This window comes from Poecilia mexicana, unplaced genomic scaffold (genome assembly GCF_051168715.1).
Source record: "Poecilia mexicana isolate PSO_F unplaced genomic scaffold, ASM5116871v1 scaffold_15, whole genome shotgun sequence".
In the NCBI taxonomy this organism is placed as follows: domain Eukaryota; kingdom Metazoa; phylum Chordata; class Actinopteri; order Cyprinodontiformes; family Poeciliidae; genus Poecilia; species Poecilia mexicana.
The window spans coordinates 9,955-22,670 of NW_028263384.1; the positions used below are offsets into that span (position 1 = coordinate 9,955).

Here is a 12,716-nt window from a genome sequence, read left to right on the forward strand (position 1 = left end):
CAATCGAACCGTTATACCCAGGATTTCTGTTGGCTAATGTGTCTCAGGTTTTGAAAATCGGCCAACAAGTCATGTCGTGTCCGCTGGACATTACACTAAGGAAATGAGGAAGGGAGGGTCAGTGGAGAGACCGGAGCTGAGCCTTTTTCATTCGGTGTCAACAGAAAGAAAAAAAGGCAGGAAGAGACGATAAAGCCGATAATTAAAATGAGGTCGATATGTTTAACTTATCGTGCGACTTATCGTTTATCGTGACAGGCCTAGTTCATATGCAACAATTCAGTGACAAAAACACAAAGTTTCTCTAAGATGTAAAATATTTTATTTTCTGTAAATGATTCTAAATCAGATTCACCATATTTTCCAGAAACATCACTTTGTTTACATCCATTAATAAAAAAAAAACAGAGACAAGGCTTCATGTCGTCTATCTGTACACAGCAGAGCCTGAATAAACCTCATATTTACACAGCGGCAGATGCCTGCAGCCTAAACTCTGGGTGAAGTAACAGACCCCTGTCCACACAAGGGAGTGGGGGGGGGTGCTCTAATCTTTGTGTCTGACTTTTTACTTATGGTACAGATATTTACACACTGCCACACTGGACCTCAAATGCACCGCAGTTTTAGAAAATAGCTTAATTCATTAATAAATACAAAAAGAAAAAAATCTCTTATTTTACAGGAAACTGATGAGGAGGAGGAAGAGGGGAGGACCAAGCGGTGGAATCAGGTAGGTGTGTGTTTGTCATTTAATGTTTTAGTGCAAGTTAAAGGACGACACATTCGCTTATCTCAGTGGCGTTTACACTCACATTTACAACCAATTTACAGTGAGGACCAGCCTCTTAGTAAGCTCCGCCCCATCAGCACAGACTCCACCCTCTCCAGATTATAAATGTGTCCCATTTGTAAATTCATTAAGTATAAACTTTAGTTCCTCTGATCTAATCAATTAGTTTTATTATGGTGTCATGCTAGCTCTGCCCATAGACCAGTGATGATGTCATGTTAACTCCGCCCACAGTGCGCCAGAGGCCTCCGTGCTCTCAGTTCATCCATTTGCGGCAGTTCACGGCTCCACAGTGACACGGGATCTTGTGCTGGTCATCTTCCAGGTCAAACTTGTAGTCGTAGCATAGCTGAAGGGAGCAGAGCCAACATGATGAGCCAATCACATTCAGGCTGCCTGATAATGGACAGATTGTTGCATCGACTCTACCTCCTCTCCTCTCTGAATGCGTCTGCAGGAGCTGATGATGATCTTGTTCTCCTTCTCCACCGTCACCACCTCAGTGATGCAGTTCGGAGCACATGAGTGGTTGATGTACCTGTCGGTCACCCAAAGACCCGCCCCATTCCCAGGTGAGCACAGAGCAGGCGCTGCCAGCAGGCACTTCGGATCTCTGTCTCTTACCTTGCCGGTCCTCCGGTGATGGTAGCGTCGATCACATAGTCGTTGTCAATCCGAAACATGTACACGCCCCGGTTCTGCAAACACCAGAACAGATGATTTACATGAGCTACAAGACCAAAGCAAATCAGAGGAGCTGATCAGTTAATTCTGATCAGGGCACATCCAATCAGATGAAGGGAGCGACCAGGGTCAGGTGTGTCAGGTGAATCACCTGGGCCTCGTACAGCCTCTCCTTGCGGTTGGCGACCTCGCTCCTGATTATTGTCCCAATGTACTCGATGACCATAGTGCACTTCTCGATGTCTCTGGCGGCGTACAGCCCCAGTCCCTGTAAACGCATGCAGAGTTAGCCGCTGGTCCTCGGGTGGGGGATCTGGGGGCGGGGGGGTCGCCCCCTCTCCAAGCCGGCTCACCTGGATGCCAGAGCGAGCCAGGTACACGTTGCTCTTCCACTCCGCCTTCATGCGGCGGTACTGGGCCGACTTGGAGTGGCGGCCCTGATGGGCAGCAGCCACCGACTCGCCAGGAGACAAAGACAGAACGCCGGGAACGAGGCCGACGATGGAGCCCACTGAGCCCTGACACCTGGGGGCCACACTGGTCAGCAGGTAAGGTCTGGGAAAGACGAGGCAGTAAGACAGGTATGGATTCCTCAAGGTTTTGAGCCAAACATCGGTTACTGGTCTGAACTGTTGGCCCTTCTCTGGTCACATATTAATTCTGGATGTTCTCACCATATCAGAAATCTTCCAGCAACTATGATGAAAGCCTGTGATAATTGATATATGATTAAACTAATCAGTGCAGCTTTTTCAGCAATGAGCTTGTGCCTCACTATGTTGTTCAAATCCAGGAACCAGGAATGCTGGGTCTGGTTCTCCTGGTTCTGTCCAGAACCAGAAATCAAACACCAGAAGACACAGAACTATTTAATAAGTCCAACCCCCCACCAAAGTTTGCTAGTTTGCTGGCTCCACCTGGAAGTAATCAGGAACAGGAAGTGATGTCAATACAAAGTGTGTGTGCACTGATAAGTCGGTCCAAATGTCCCTAACTTTGGGAGGTCGGCAATCGACAGGCATTTACATATGAAGCTGATCTCATCCAATCTCATCTACCTCCGCTCTGCAGTGAGGTTCTGTTAGCCCCGTCCACTGGGTCACGTCTGCAGCCTGAAGCTAACAATAGTCACCCTACTCCTGCCAACTCAGAGACTTTCTTGCTATTTTAGCAACATTTTAGACAAAAAAAAGTGTTGCTCAAAATTTGAATTGGCCAATCGATCTTTTTAAAGATCAGTGATCACAAATTGACCAGAAAACTGCAATCGGTGCAGCTCTAGTCGTTACCTCTTGGCCTGGCAGGCCTTGGGTTCGGAGCGAGCCGAGCCAGAAGGGTTGAAGGCCAGAGGCCATTCCATGAGGGGGTTCCTGCCGTAGCGAAAAGTGTAGCGCTCACATGCCTCGACCCCCGGCAACTGGAGGGAGAGAGAAACATGGTCAGGGTGTGTGTGTCACTGTCAGGGTGTCTCTGTCTCTGTGCGTCTTTCAGTTGGACCTACAGACTCGATGATCCGGGTCACGGCAGACGTCTTCAGGCCGAACAGTTCCTCTCCTTTCAGGTAAACAGGAAACAGCTTCAGAGTCCCGCTGCAGCTCCTCATCCGGGCCACCGCCTCCAGAACCTGAGCCCACGCCGCTGCACAAAGAGTCGGGTCGAAGCGGGTCAGAGAGTTGGAGAGTCTACTCACCTGCTCCTGGTTACCGTGGTGACTACCTGTCGGCGTGGTCCCTGTCAGGATGACATCGTCGTGACCTTTCTCAACCACCTTGACCTTGAACAGCGGCCGGGCTTCATGCTCCTCGATGTAGCACAGGTACTTGCAGCGTCTGTGGGTGGAACCGTTCGTTAGTTCTGATCCAGAACCATATGGACCCCACTGACCCAGAACCAGCAGAACTATGACTGCTCTTAATTTCTGGCCTGGTGTTCTTGCTGTGAAAGAATCATGTTTTCTGCTGTGACATGAATAAAACAGAAAATCGGCCATCTAAAGTTAACCAATGTTTCCGTGGCAACCGTTTGAGTGGCAGATCTTTCACATTAATTTATGAAATTATTTAAAACCCTAGCTTTTGTACATGTCTTTATTAAAGTTTCTCTAAAACATTTAAAGCTGCAGTAACTTTAATAAATCTTTTTCCATATTTTATTACAGTCACCACTTTAACATGAGACAGAATTGAGCTACTACACTTCCTCACCTGTTGCTGTAGCGCATGCTCCAGTAGAAGCGGTTGGCATGGTAACCGACTGGGAAGATGGCAGCCTCGCTGTGGAAGGCATCCATCTGCTGTGGGAGGAGCCTCCCAACGGCGCGGAACAGCAGGCTGCCGACACGGAAGGTGTGCTGTCGCTCGCCCCGCTGCACGACAGCGGCGATCTGCCGCGCCTCGTCCCGTTGCACAAAGACTCGCCGAAATACAGCAAAGCAACGCAGCTCCGAGTCATACGGGTCGGAGCCGGGGGTGGGGTCGGAGGTCGGGCCGGGCGTGGAGAACGGGGAGGAGCTGGATGACCTGTCCCCGCTCACAGGAAGGGTCCTGGGCTTATGGAGGTAGCACAGCATGGTCTTATCCTGTCAGACAAAGAACAGCATGACTGAGCATGCTCAGACTGCTCAGGTGATCAGGGCTTGCTGAGATTCGGTACCTTGAAGAAGGTGCAGTGGGCCTGCAGGGCGCAGGTGAAGTGATAGGTGTTGGTGCAGCGGAGCCGGTTGCAGCCGGTTGTGGCGCCGCTGCGGCTGCAGTGGGCGCAGCGGAGCGCCAGGCCCCGCCGCAGCGCCAGCTCTACATTGATGAGCGCGCCCGCCTGTGTCTCGTACACCTCACTGGACCACAGAGCGCAGTTCAGGTGCACCTGCAGAAAAATACATAGGTATATCACTGCGGGTTTAACATTTTTTTTAAAGGTTTTGTTGGCTCCAGCGGCCTTTATTTGAAAGTCGTTCAACAGGAAACAGGGTAATGAAAGAGGCGGCCTGGCAAATGTCGCCAGGCCAGAAATTGAGCCTGCGACCACCGCCACGAGGACTAAGGCCTCAATATGTGGGTTGTGCTTCGCTCCCCGTCACTACGGTTTTATGAATCCCTACAGACCGCCAGAGGGCGGAGCTGAAAGCACTGAATGACTAATACCATCGATGTCGTAAGGAATCCTGAGCACACACCTCGAGGAGGAGGCCCAGATGACTCTTGTAGAATAACATGAACCAGAAAACGATGCCTTGCTGTCCAATTTGCCATGACTGAATGGTCCATTCAAGCACTTCCAAACTGAACAACTCCCCTGGCACCACAGGAACACTGCGGAGGGTCCTAAGGCATGTTTCAGTCGATGTAGACCGAGCCAGTCAGAACTGTCGACAAGACTGTGTAAAATTCGGCTCCCATTTAAAGCGGAACTTACAAATACACACAAGGGGGTTACGTCACAGGCATCAGGCAAAATATGTTTCACCAGTTAAATGGAGAAGTAAATAAATAGCCAAACACTCAAATAAGAAATCATGTTGACCTTTTGCAACAATAATTTATTACGAAAAACACGAACTAAGAAAATAATAATAGTTATCCTGATAAATCAGTAACCAAACCTCTCTCAAATAAGTTTAGGATAGGTTTAATCCACTTAGTTCATGCTAGTAAAGAAACTCAAATGGTTAAATGTCCGAATCTTCTTGATCCTTTTTAATACGAATATTGTCCACAAACGAGTTCCATATAATGGGAGAATTTCTCCTTTTTAATCCAAAGTCTCAATCCAAAACGGCGTTTCCTGTGCACAAGCTCCAATCCAGCTCCTAAAGCGCCCGATCCGCGGCGCTGGGGCGAACTTTCATTTTCCGTTTTACCTCCTTTCTTTGCTTTATTATTTGTTCTAATCGTTCAATTAATTCAAGTCTCCCGCTGCACAGATCTGACGGTGAGCGTCTTCCACTCTGATTGCACCGACGCCCCTTTTTATACACTAAATCTCAGCCACACCTAAAAATCAGTTTTAAAAGTGGAAACTGAATAATTTTACAAAGAAATAACAGCAACTGTTATACCCATCAGATGATACATTTTCTCTTCAATGTATTTTACACAGGAAAAAACAAACAAAGTGGTTATGTTACAATCGAACTAGAAAAGACATGCCCAAGCTGCCTGGTTGATCTGGTATTTTGTATTTTTTATCTTTTTATTATCTTTTTATTTTATGTTCTTAGATAATCATTATTCTTTTTATTATCTTTTAACTTGTTCTTTGCTTTATAATTTGATATAAAACTTATTCTGCTCAGATTATTGTGCTCATACGGATCACGTGAACAGGGCGTGCTTAGCTCTGGTTGACTTGGGTTGGGCTCTGATTGGTCTGCTGGTTCACGCTCTCGGCCCATGATTGGCTCATGGTCGGAGAGCGGCTACCTCTGATTGGATGGCTCGCCTGCAAGGATGGAAATGGCCACTCCCCCTTTGCACGCAGGCATCCCTTTGTTTAAGAGATAAAATATGAAAAAAGCCCGCGGTTTGAGTCAGAGTCTGCTGTGGATCGCGTTCGAATGCCCAGCTACGTTGATGCTGCTGCTTGTCTCTAGGCCGAAGGCTCTCCGGCCAAGTTTCACGAGGTAAGCACTGACAACCTGAATGAATCGAGCATCACGTGTTTAGTCATAGAGTGTTTTGTACTGTATTCTGTGGGGAATAAATCGAGCACATTTAATTCTAGCAGTAACAGTGTTTGGTTTCATTATTGCCGCCGATCTCCTTCGACCCTGATTTAAAATTTCATAAAACACTGGTCTTCAGCGCAAAGCCCTGAAGCACTGCATCAATAAAGCTAATGGCTGTAGTTGCCCCACTAGAAGGGATGCACAGAGCGAAAACATGAGGTGTCCCAAAGAATTGCCAAGGTGGGCAGCCTGTGCTCCACCGTTTTAAGCTTTACAGAGGAATTCATCTGTAACACAAAGATGGAGCCCACAAGCACCAAATACCTCAACGCAAAGCTTCATTTGGTGTCACAATGAAAGAAACGGGAGGTTCAACTGCCTCCCGTTGAACCTCCTGTCTTGACCAACTCAAGCATAGCTGCCAACACCCAACAACTGTGGAGAGGCATGAGATAGAGCCTGACACACTAAATACCCTCTGAGATGAAAAGCGTGAGCCAGACTCCGAAGCATGAGGTGACCGTGCCGCCTCCTCACTCCCACAGTGAGGGGCAGAGGCAGTGAAAGACAATACACCCTCCTCCACAGACGACTCAGGGACGGTGTGGGAGAGAAGCATCCAGCTGGCATGCCTGGAAAAAGGATTTCACTTCTGCCAGTTCTGTAGACAACTGCTCAACACTCGTGAAAAAGCCCCGATCAGACTTAGCTCACCGGTACATGGAGCGTCTAGGCGTGGCCACCTGCCCAGAAGAAGCTGTGAGTTGGGAGAGGAGGCAATAATGCTGTTGTCAAAAACAAACAGCAGAGTATCTTGAGTGAAGATCAACCCATTACAGCGCCAAGGAGGGCGACACATCGATAATCAAGCCAAAAGGGAATCAGGCGTCCAACAACCGTGAAATGATCCAAGATAAACAAGGCTGATGTCATGCAAAATGAACCGCATGAGAGAAGAGGAACAGAACCTGGGATGACATCAGGCTACACAGCTTCAGATTGATCATCCGACATGTCACAGGTGTGACTCTGTTGATATTACAGCTTGAACGGCGCATGAGCAAAGGGAACATTCACTGCTTTCGGGTCTACGGCTGCAGAACTCACCCAGAGGTCCAGGTCCAGGTTGAGGAGCCGGGCAGGGCCGTCCGTCAGACCGTCCCCCTGCTGGTGGCAGAAGCAGCACCTACGCTGGTCTCTAGGCAGCGGGTCGGGACGCAGGCACGCTCCAAACTCCTTCAGAAGCTCATCCACTTCCTCTTCTGTCGGAATGGCACCCATCTTGTTAGCAACACGGGAACCCCTAAGATGGATACAAAGGGAATAACGAGGATGAGGGACCCGGACAGATCCAACAGGAACAGAATCAGAGCATTCCCTGCAGTCACCAACATGGCCTACACCTCCAACGCTTGCCTGTTGAGAGTGATGCTGAAGCTCCAGCGTCTCCACCGAGAAATCTTCATCTTCTTCAAACTTTGAGGACACAGAGAGTCATCATCACCTGACACGGTCCGTGGACGGGGCTTTAGCTTGACCTTCACCTGCCAAACAGAGAGAAGTATCCATGAGCTACCTGGTGGCAAGGAACCTGGAGGCTTAAACTGGTTAAACTGGGGATCAGTCTCACCTTGAGGCTGTCGGGGCGGGGCCTAGTCTCCATGGTAATAGCAGAGGCAGGTGGAAAGGCAAGTGGTGGTGAGGAGGAGGAAGGAGAGCAGGAGGAGGAGTCGATGCGTGGGAGAGAATGGACAGCAATGGGGGACATGTTGTTGGAGTACTGGTGCTGTGTTCTGCTGAGAGGAGGAGTCGAGCCAGAACCAGCCAGAAGCACCGGCACCGCGGGCTGAAGACACAGACAGACCAGTGCATGATGGGAATCGCAGAGCGTAAAGAGGCTGGTTAGCAGAAACCTAAGAGGCTGGGTTACCTTGGGTCTTGCAGAGCGGTTCTGCTGCTCTGACTCAAATAGAGCGGAGCAGGTTGGACTGCAGAACACCAAACCGGGTACGTCTCTGGACTCACCTTCCTGCAAGACACACTTCCTGTCACTTCCTGTCTCTGCCACTCCATCGAACCCCCTCCGCCCAGGCTCACCTGTCTGCAGTGAACTCCGTTAACCAGCAGCCTTTTGCAGCGGCTGCAGCAGCGTGGCGAGTTTCTGGCAGCAGGTGGCGCTCTCTGCACTCTAGATGCTGCTGAACCCTAAGGACACATGGAGAGGTCAGCAAGCAACCCTACCCTAACCTGGTGGACTAAAACCACGAAGGAACACGGACCTGCAACATCGGCACACGCACTCCTGCCAGCAGGGCCAGGTTGCTCCGCTCTAGCGCCGGCGCTTGGCTCAGCTGGTAGTTGATGGGGCCGGGTACCCTGAGGAGCGCCGCCACCGCCGCCATCACACCCGGGACGTTCTGCGAACGGACTCGGGTTAAACGGAGCCGCTCTGGTCAAACTGGCCACTCGCACTGCTGCACACTGACCTGAGAGGCGGCCGGGTTCAGAGTGATCGCTATGGTAACCAGGTCTGTGCTGGAGCAGGTGGATTGCAGTTGGAGGTGTGGTTCTGCCTTCACTTCCTGTTTCACTGAAAAGCCTGAAAACAGATGGAAGAGCTAGTCAACAGGTATGGAACACAATAACTCAGGTAAGTAGCTTCAGATAGCTGACCTTTGCCCCAGGTGCAGGGAATGATGGGTAATGTAGGTGATGGGCAGGGCGAGGGCTGCTCCAGCTTGATGAAAGACAGGTCAGGGTACCTGCTGACCTCCATGTCCACCACGCTCTCTGGAGACGAGGACGGGACAAACCCCTCCGGACTGTGGCACTCCAACGACTCCTGGATCCTGGGAAAACCCACGAAGAAGAAAACCACTCAGTGCATGAGCGTGTTGCACAAGTAGAACTCTGAGGGGGGCGGGTCTTACCTGAGCTCCTCCTGGTTGTTGTGGGGCGGCGTTGGCAGGGATGCAGGGACATCTACGGTCTTGGAGGCATGGTTTAGATTGAGAAGCTCATCCTCTTTGTGCTTCAGAGTTGGCAACCCTGTCAATGAGGTGAAAACAAGGAGTTGTCAGTGCAGGGAACGTCTTTTGCATCCCAACAGAGCACCTGAAGCTCACCTTCCTGCTCGCTCAGTTCCTTCCTGGTCAGCTCCTCCATCGTGGCAAAGCCGTTCACCATCTTCTGTCTGCTTACAGGTGGAGGTGTGGGGGGCAGAGATGCCGGAGGTGTGGGGGGGTTACTGAGGTTGTTCTGAAGGAGACGCAGCACATGAGTGGAGAGCAGGAGCGGTGTGGTGTCAGTGTGGGGCGCTGCAGCGTACCTTGTAGATGATTTGGGAGTAGAAGTCTGAGACGCCATCCAAAGAGGCATTCCCAAAGGAGCCTCTCAGCAGGGAGTCTCTGCCTATAGAGGAGCTGCCGTATGGGGGGAAGAGGCTCAGGTCTACACCCAGGATGGGCTCCATGAGTGGCAGCACTGACAGCTGAGGACACGACCGGTAGAAGGTCAGCAGGGAGACGGCATTAATCGAGTCAGGAGCATCAGGAAGGAGGCGGGGCTCTACCTGACTCAGCTGGGTCATCAGTGAGTCAGAGGAGGAGCTCTTCTCTTCATCGTCCTCCTCCTTCCTCCTCCTTTTGGACTTGGATGGAGCTCTGTCTTTGTCGGGTCGACTCAATCTCCTGTTGCGCTTAATTTTCTTTGGACCGTCCACCAATGGCACCTGGAGGATGCAAAAAACCTCAGCACCACACACAACATTCAGAGGACTCGTTATATCTGACCTGCCACTGATTACTTACCATGTTGCCATGGAAACCTGGTTCATCTTCCTCGGATCGCACGCCGTCATTGGACAGCTGGCAGTGCGTAGCTGGCCCTGAGGGAGTCGTCATCGTTACGGGCGACGTTTTGTCCCTCAGAAGGTGTCGGAGCAGCTCCTTCCCTCCATCTCCCCCGTGAGAGGCGGGGGAGGAGAAGCAGTCATCCCCAGCCTCCTCTACCTTCACAGGGATCCCCTGGCAGGACTGCGCCTCCATCAGCTCCTCCTGCAGGCGTGATACCCGTAAGGTAAATGGTTTATCAAGTTCAAGGACTCTACTTTCCCCTACAAGCAGAAGGACTGCGGTTACTGACCTTGACTTCCAGGCTGCCCCCAGACACAGGGCCTCTGTGGCCCTCCACGCCGCTGCCTCTCTGCTGCCTCTCTGCGTCAGGTGAAGAAGCCAGGCCAGAGAAGCCAGTGTCTGGTTGGTGGCTGGGTGTGGAGCAGGACTTGTCTGAGACAGCCGGGGTGGGTGGAGCTGTGATGTCAGAGTGTGGCGACAGAGGAGTTCTGGCTCCTTCCTCAGCTCTGTTCGATCTCCTGTTCTTTGGTTTGTCGTCAGGGATGATATCAGCGAGGGAGGCTAGGCCTCCAGAAGAGGAATGGGGGAGTGGGGTCAGCGGTGAAGACGAGGAGGAGTCGTGTCCCAACAGGTGAGGACTGATCCCCGCTGGACGCAGCAGTCCCAACATCCTGGGCCTGAACTGGAGGCTGCCTCGCTCTGTGGCAACATCAGGATGGAGAGCTGCGGTGGGGGCGGCCCTGGGGGGCAGGGAACCTCCTGGGAAGCCCTGGTGGAGGTTGGCGCCCCCTGTACGCCCCTGGACCTGATGCCTGGAGGCCGTGGAGGAAGGAAGGAAGTCCAGTCCAGGTTCGGCGCTGCAGAACGCTCCCTGGGACAGATGGTCCTCGCTGCTGACCGGTCCAGCTCCTCCACCAGGAACCGGTCCGCGTTTCCCAGGAACACCGGCTGCTCCGGACCCGCAGCGGTCCTGCTGGTCCAGACTCCACTGGAGAGTGTGCTGACGCTCCACCTGAGAAGAAACCAACACAGAAAACAGGAAGTGACAACTAAACAATATAAAGACAACTTTTTAACTGCTGCTTCTGCTTCTCCGGTTCTGGTTGGTTTATGCAAGAGATTAAATTGGGCTGAAAAAAAAATCCAACCCAACTAGACTATCAAGAACATAATTTCAATCTGACTTGGTCCGATTATCAGCATTGGGAATAGATCTAAACTCTAGTTTGTTCCCAGACAGGGACTAAAGTTGTATCCAACATAACCACAGTTCACAGAAACGGCACCAGGTGGTTCGATTTGGGGTAAAAAGTCACCTTGTGGGTTAGAACAGTGAAAGCTATGCAGACAGAAGACCCAAACTACAAAGTCCTGAACGGAAAAAAGGCTGCAGAGTGTACTGAAGGTGATCAGTACACTCGTGTTCTCAGGTTGTCCTGACTGAAACCCTCTCATATTCAAGATGTGTTGAAAGACCCTAATGTTCTTATTATTAAAGGTCACTAACTGGTAAGTCGCCACAGCAAAATAAAAAAGGCCACACCTTCACAATAAAGTTAGTTCAGTATGTTGAACAATGTAAGGCATATGAGACATATGTAGAATATATTCACACACTTATAATAATCATGATCAGAGTTTGAAATGAATTTAAATATCATGAAACATTGAAATGTACTTTATTTTGAAAAACCAACACCTCCTACTGCGTGTCAGGCAGCAGAGACGGCTGCTTCGCACTGCGCTGCTTTCAGGAGTGGAGCACAACGAGACCCATCTGACGTAGAGGCAAAGAAAAGGCTAAAGGTCGATGAGAGGCTCAGCTGGACGCATTTCAGTTCAATGACGCTAATGCTAACGCTAACGCATGCTCCATTTAAACTACAGTAACATGGATGATTACGGTTTGGCATTGTAACTCTTTGGACTCGTTTTGAAGAGAACTACAGCCCTTCCTGTCCAGGGATTCTCCAGCCAGCCTCATTTCTGGTTGCACTTTAAGATGAGTTCATTCAAATATTTTTAGGAGAGGAAGGGACTCAATTGCAGCATGACCTCCACCCACTGGCGCCCTTCAGGCCATGCTGTTACCTCCTGCATCAGCTGAATCCTCTGCCGCTCCTGCTGCTCTCTCAAGCGCTCCCTCCTTTCACGCTCCAGGAAACCTTCGCTGAACGGGTTGTTGTCATCAAATTTCACCTGCAGAAGGAAACGGCAGACGGTAGCGCCACAAAGCTCCAAACGTATCCTTTGAACCGCTCTCGATAGAATCTTCAACTAAAAAATATTTCCCAGCAGGACTTGCTCTGGCTAGGTACCTGAGGTGTGGCTCCATCCCCTGGCGGGCCATTGGCGCCCCCTAGGGAGCCCTGGGGGGTAGTTAAGTCTGGCGTAGGGGCAGTCAGGACTGGCTTCATGGGCAGAGTCGTCTGGATGAGAGGGGGGGCCTGGGGGCAGTTGGGCAGGTTGGGGGGCATGTGGGCTGGAAGCTGTGGAAGCATCCTCTGACCCATGGGAGGACCAGACCCTGGAGTCCAGCCTGAGGGGACGTTTGGACAGTGAATCGGGGCAGCACCGCCCAGGCGGGGCTTAGGGGGGACCAGGACTTGCCCCAAGGGCATCTGGGGGGGCATCTGCAACATCCTCTGAGGTTGTTTGGTCCTGTAGTCTTCAATCAGTTCAGTGTGGTCCTTCTGCTGCTTACGGATCTGAACAAGTTACA

At 51.0% G+C, this 12,716-nt stretch overlaps 1 protein-coding gene across 8 annotated transcripts in view; it reads right to left on the minus strand.

Annotated features, from left to right (window-relative positions):
* Positions 1-299: 299 nt before the first annotated feature.
* Positions 300-12,716, minus strand: part of LOC106934157 (histone-lysine N-methyltransferase 2C-like) — a 43,396-nt gene continuing 30,979 nt past the window's right edge. For all 8 annotated transcript variants that reach the window (XM_015013884.2, XM_015013892.2, XM_015013885.2 and 5 more), the window contains exons 52-77: positions 12,313-12,702; positions 12,086-12,193; positions 10,284-11,006; positions 9,950-10,195; positions 9,712-9,870; positions 9,469-9,630; positions 9,266-9,398; positions 9,071-9,188; positions 8,814-8,989; positions 8,627-8,739; positions 8,420-8,557; positions 8,238-8,345; positions 8,071-8,169; positions 7,771-7,986; positions 7,557-7,684; positions 7,248-7,443; positions 4,130-4,339; positions 3,682-4,055; positions 3,194-3,306; positions 2,979-3,115; positions 2,767-2,894; positions 1,831-2,032; positions 1,629-1,745; positions 1,418-1,491; positions 1,223-1,331; positions 300-1,142 (exon numbers count right to left, since the gene is read on the minus strand). In XM_015013884.2, the coding sequence (XP_014869370.2) occupies positions 1,050-1,142; positions 1,223-1,331; positions 1,418-1,491; positions 1,629-1,745; positions 1,831-2,032; positions 2,767-2,894; positions 2,979-3,115; positions 3,194-3,306; positions 3,682-4,055; positions 4,130-4,339; positions 7,248-7,443; positions 7,557-7,684; positions 7,771-7,986; positions 8,071-8,169; positions 8,238-8,345; positions 8,420-8,557; positions 8,627-8,739; positions 8,814-8,989; positions 9,071-9,188; positions 9,266-9,398; positions 9,469-9,630; positions 9,712-9,870; positions 9,950-10,195; positions 10,284-11,006; positions 12,086-12,193; positions 12,313-12,702 (4,770 nt within the window). In that variant the 3' untranslated portion in view covers positions 300-1,049. The remainder of the gene's footprint in view (positions 1,143-1,222; positions 1,332-1,417; positions 1,492-1,628; positions 1,746-1,830; positions 2,033-2,766; positions 2,895-2,978; positions 3,116-3,193; positions 3,307-3,681; positions 4,056-4,129; positions 4,340-7,247; positions 7,444-7,556; positions 7,685-7,770; positions 7,987-8,070; positions 8,170-8,237; positions 8,346-8,419; positions 8,558-8,626; positions 8,740-8,813; positions 8,990-9,070; positions 9,189-9,265; positions 9,399-9,468; positions 9,631-9,711; positions 9,871-9,949; positions 10,196-10,283; positions 11,007-12,085; positions 12,194-12,312; positions 12,703-12,716) is intronic.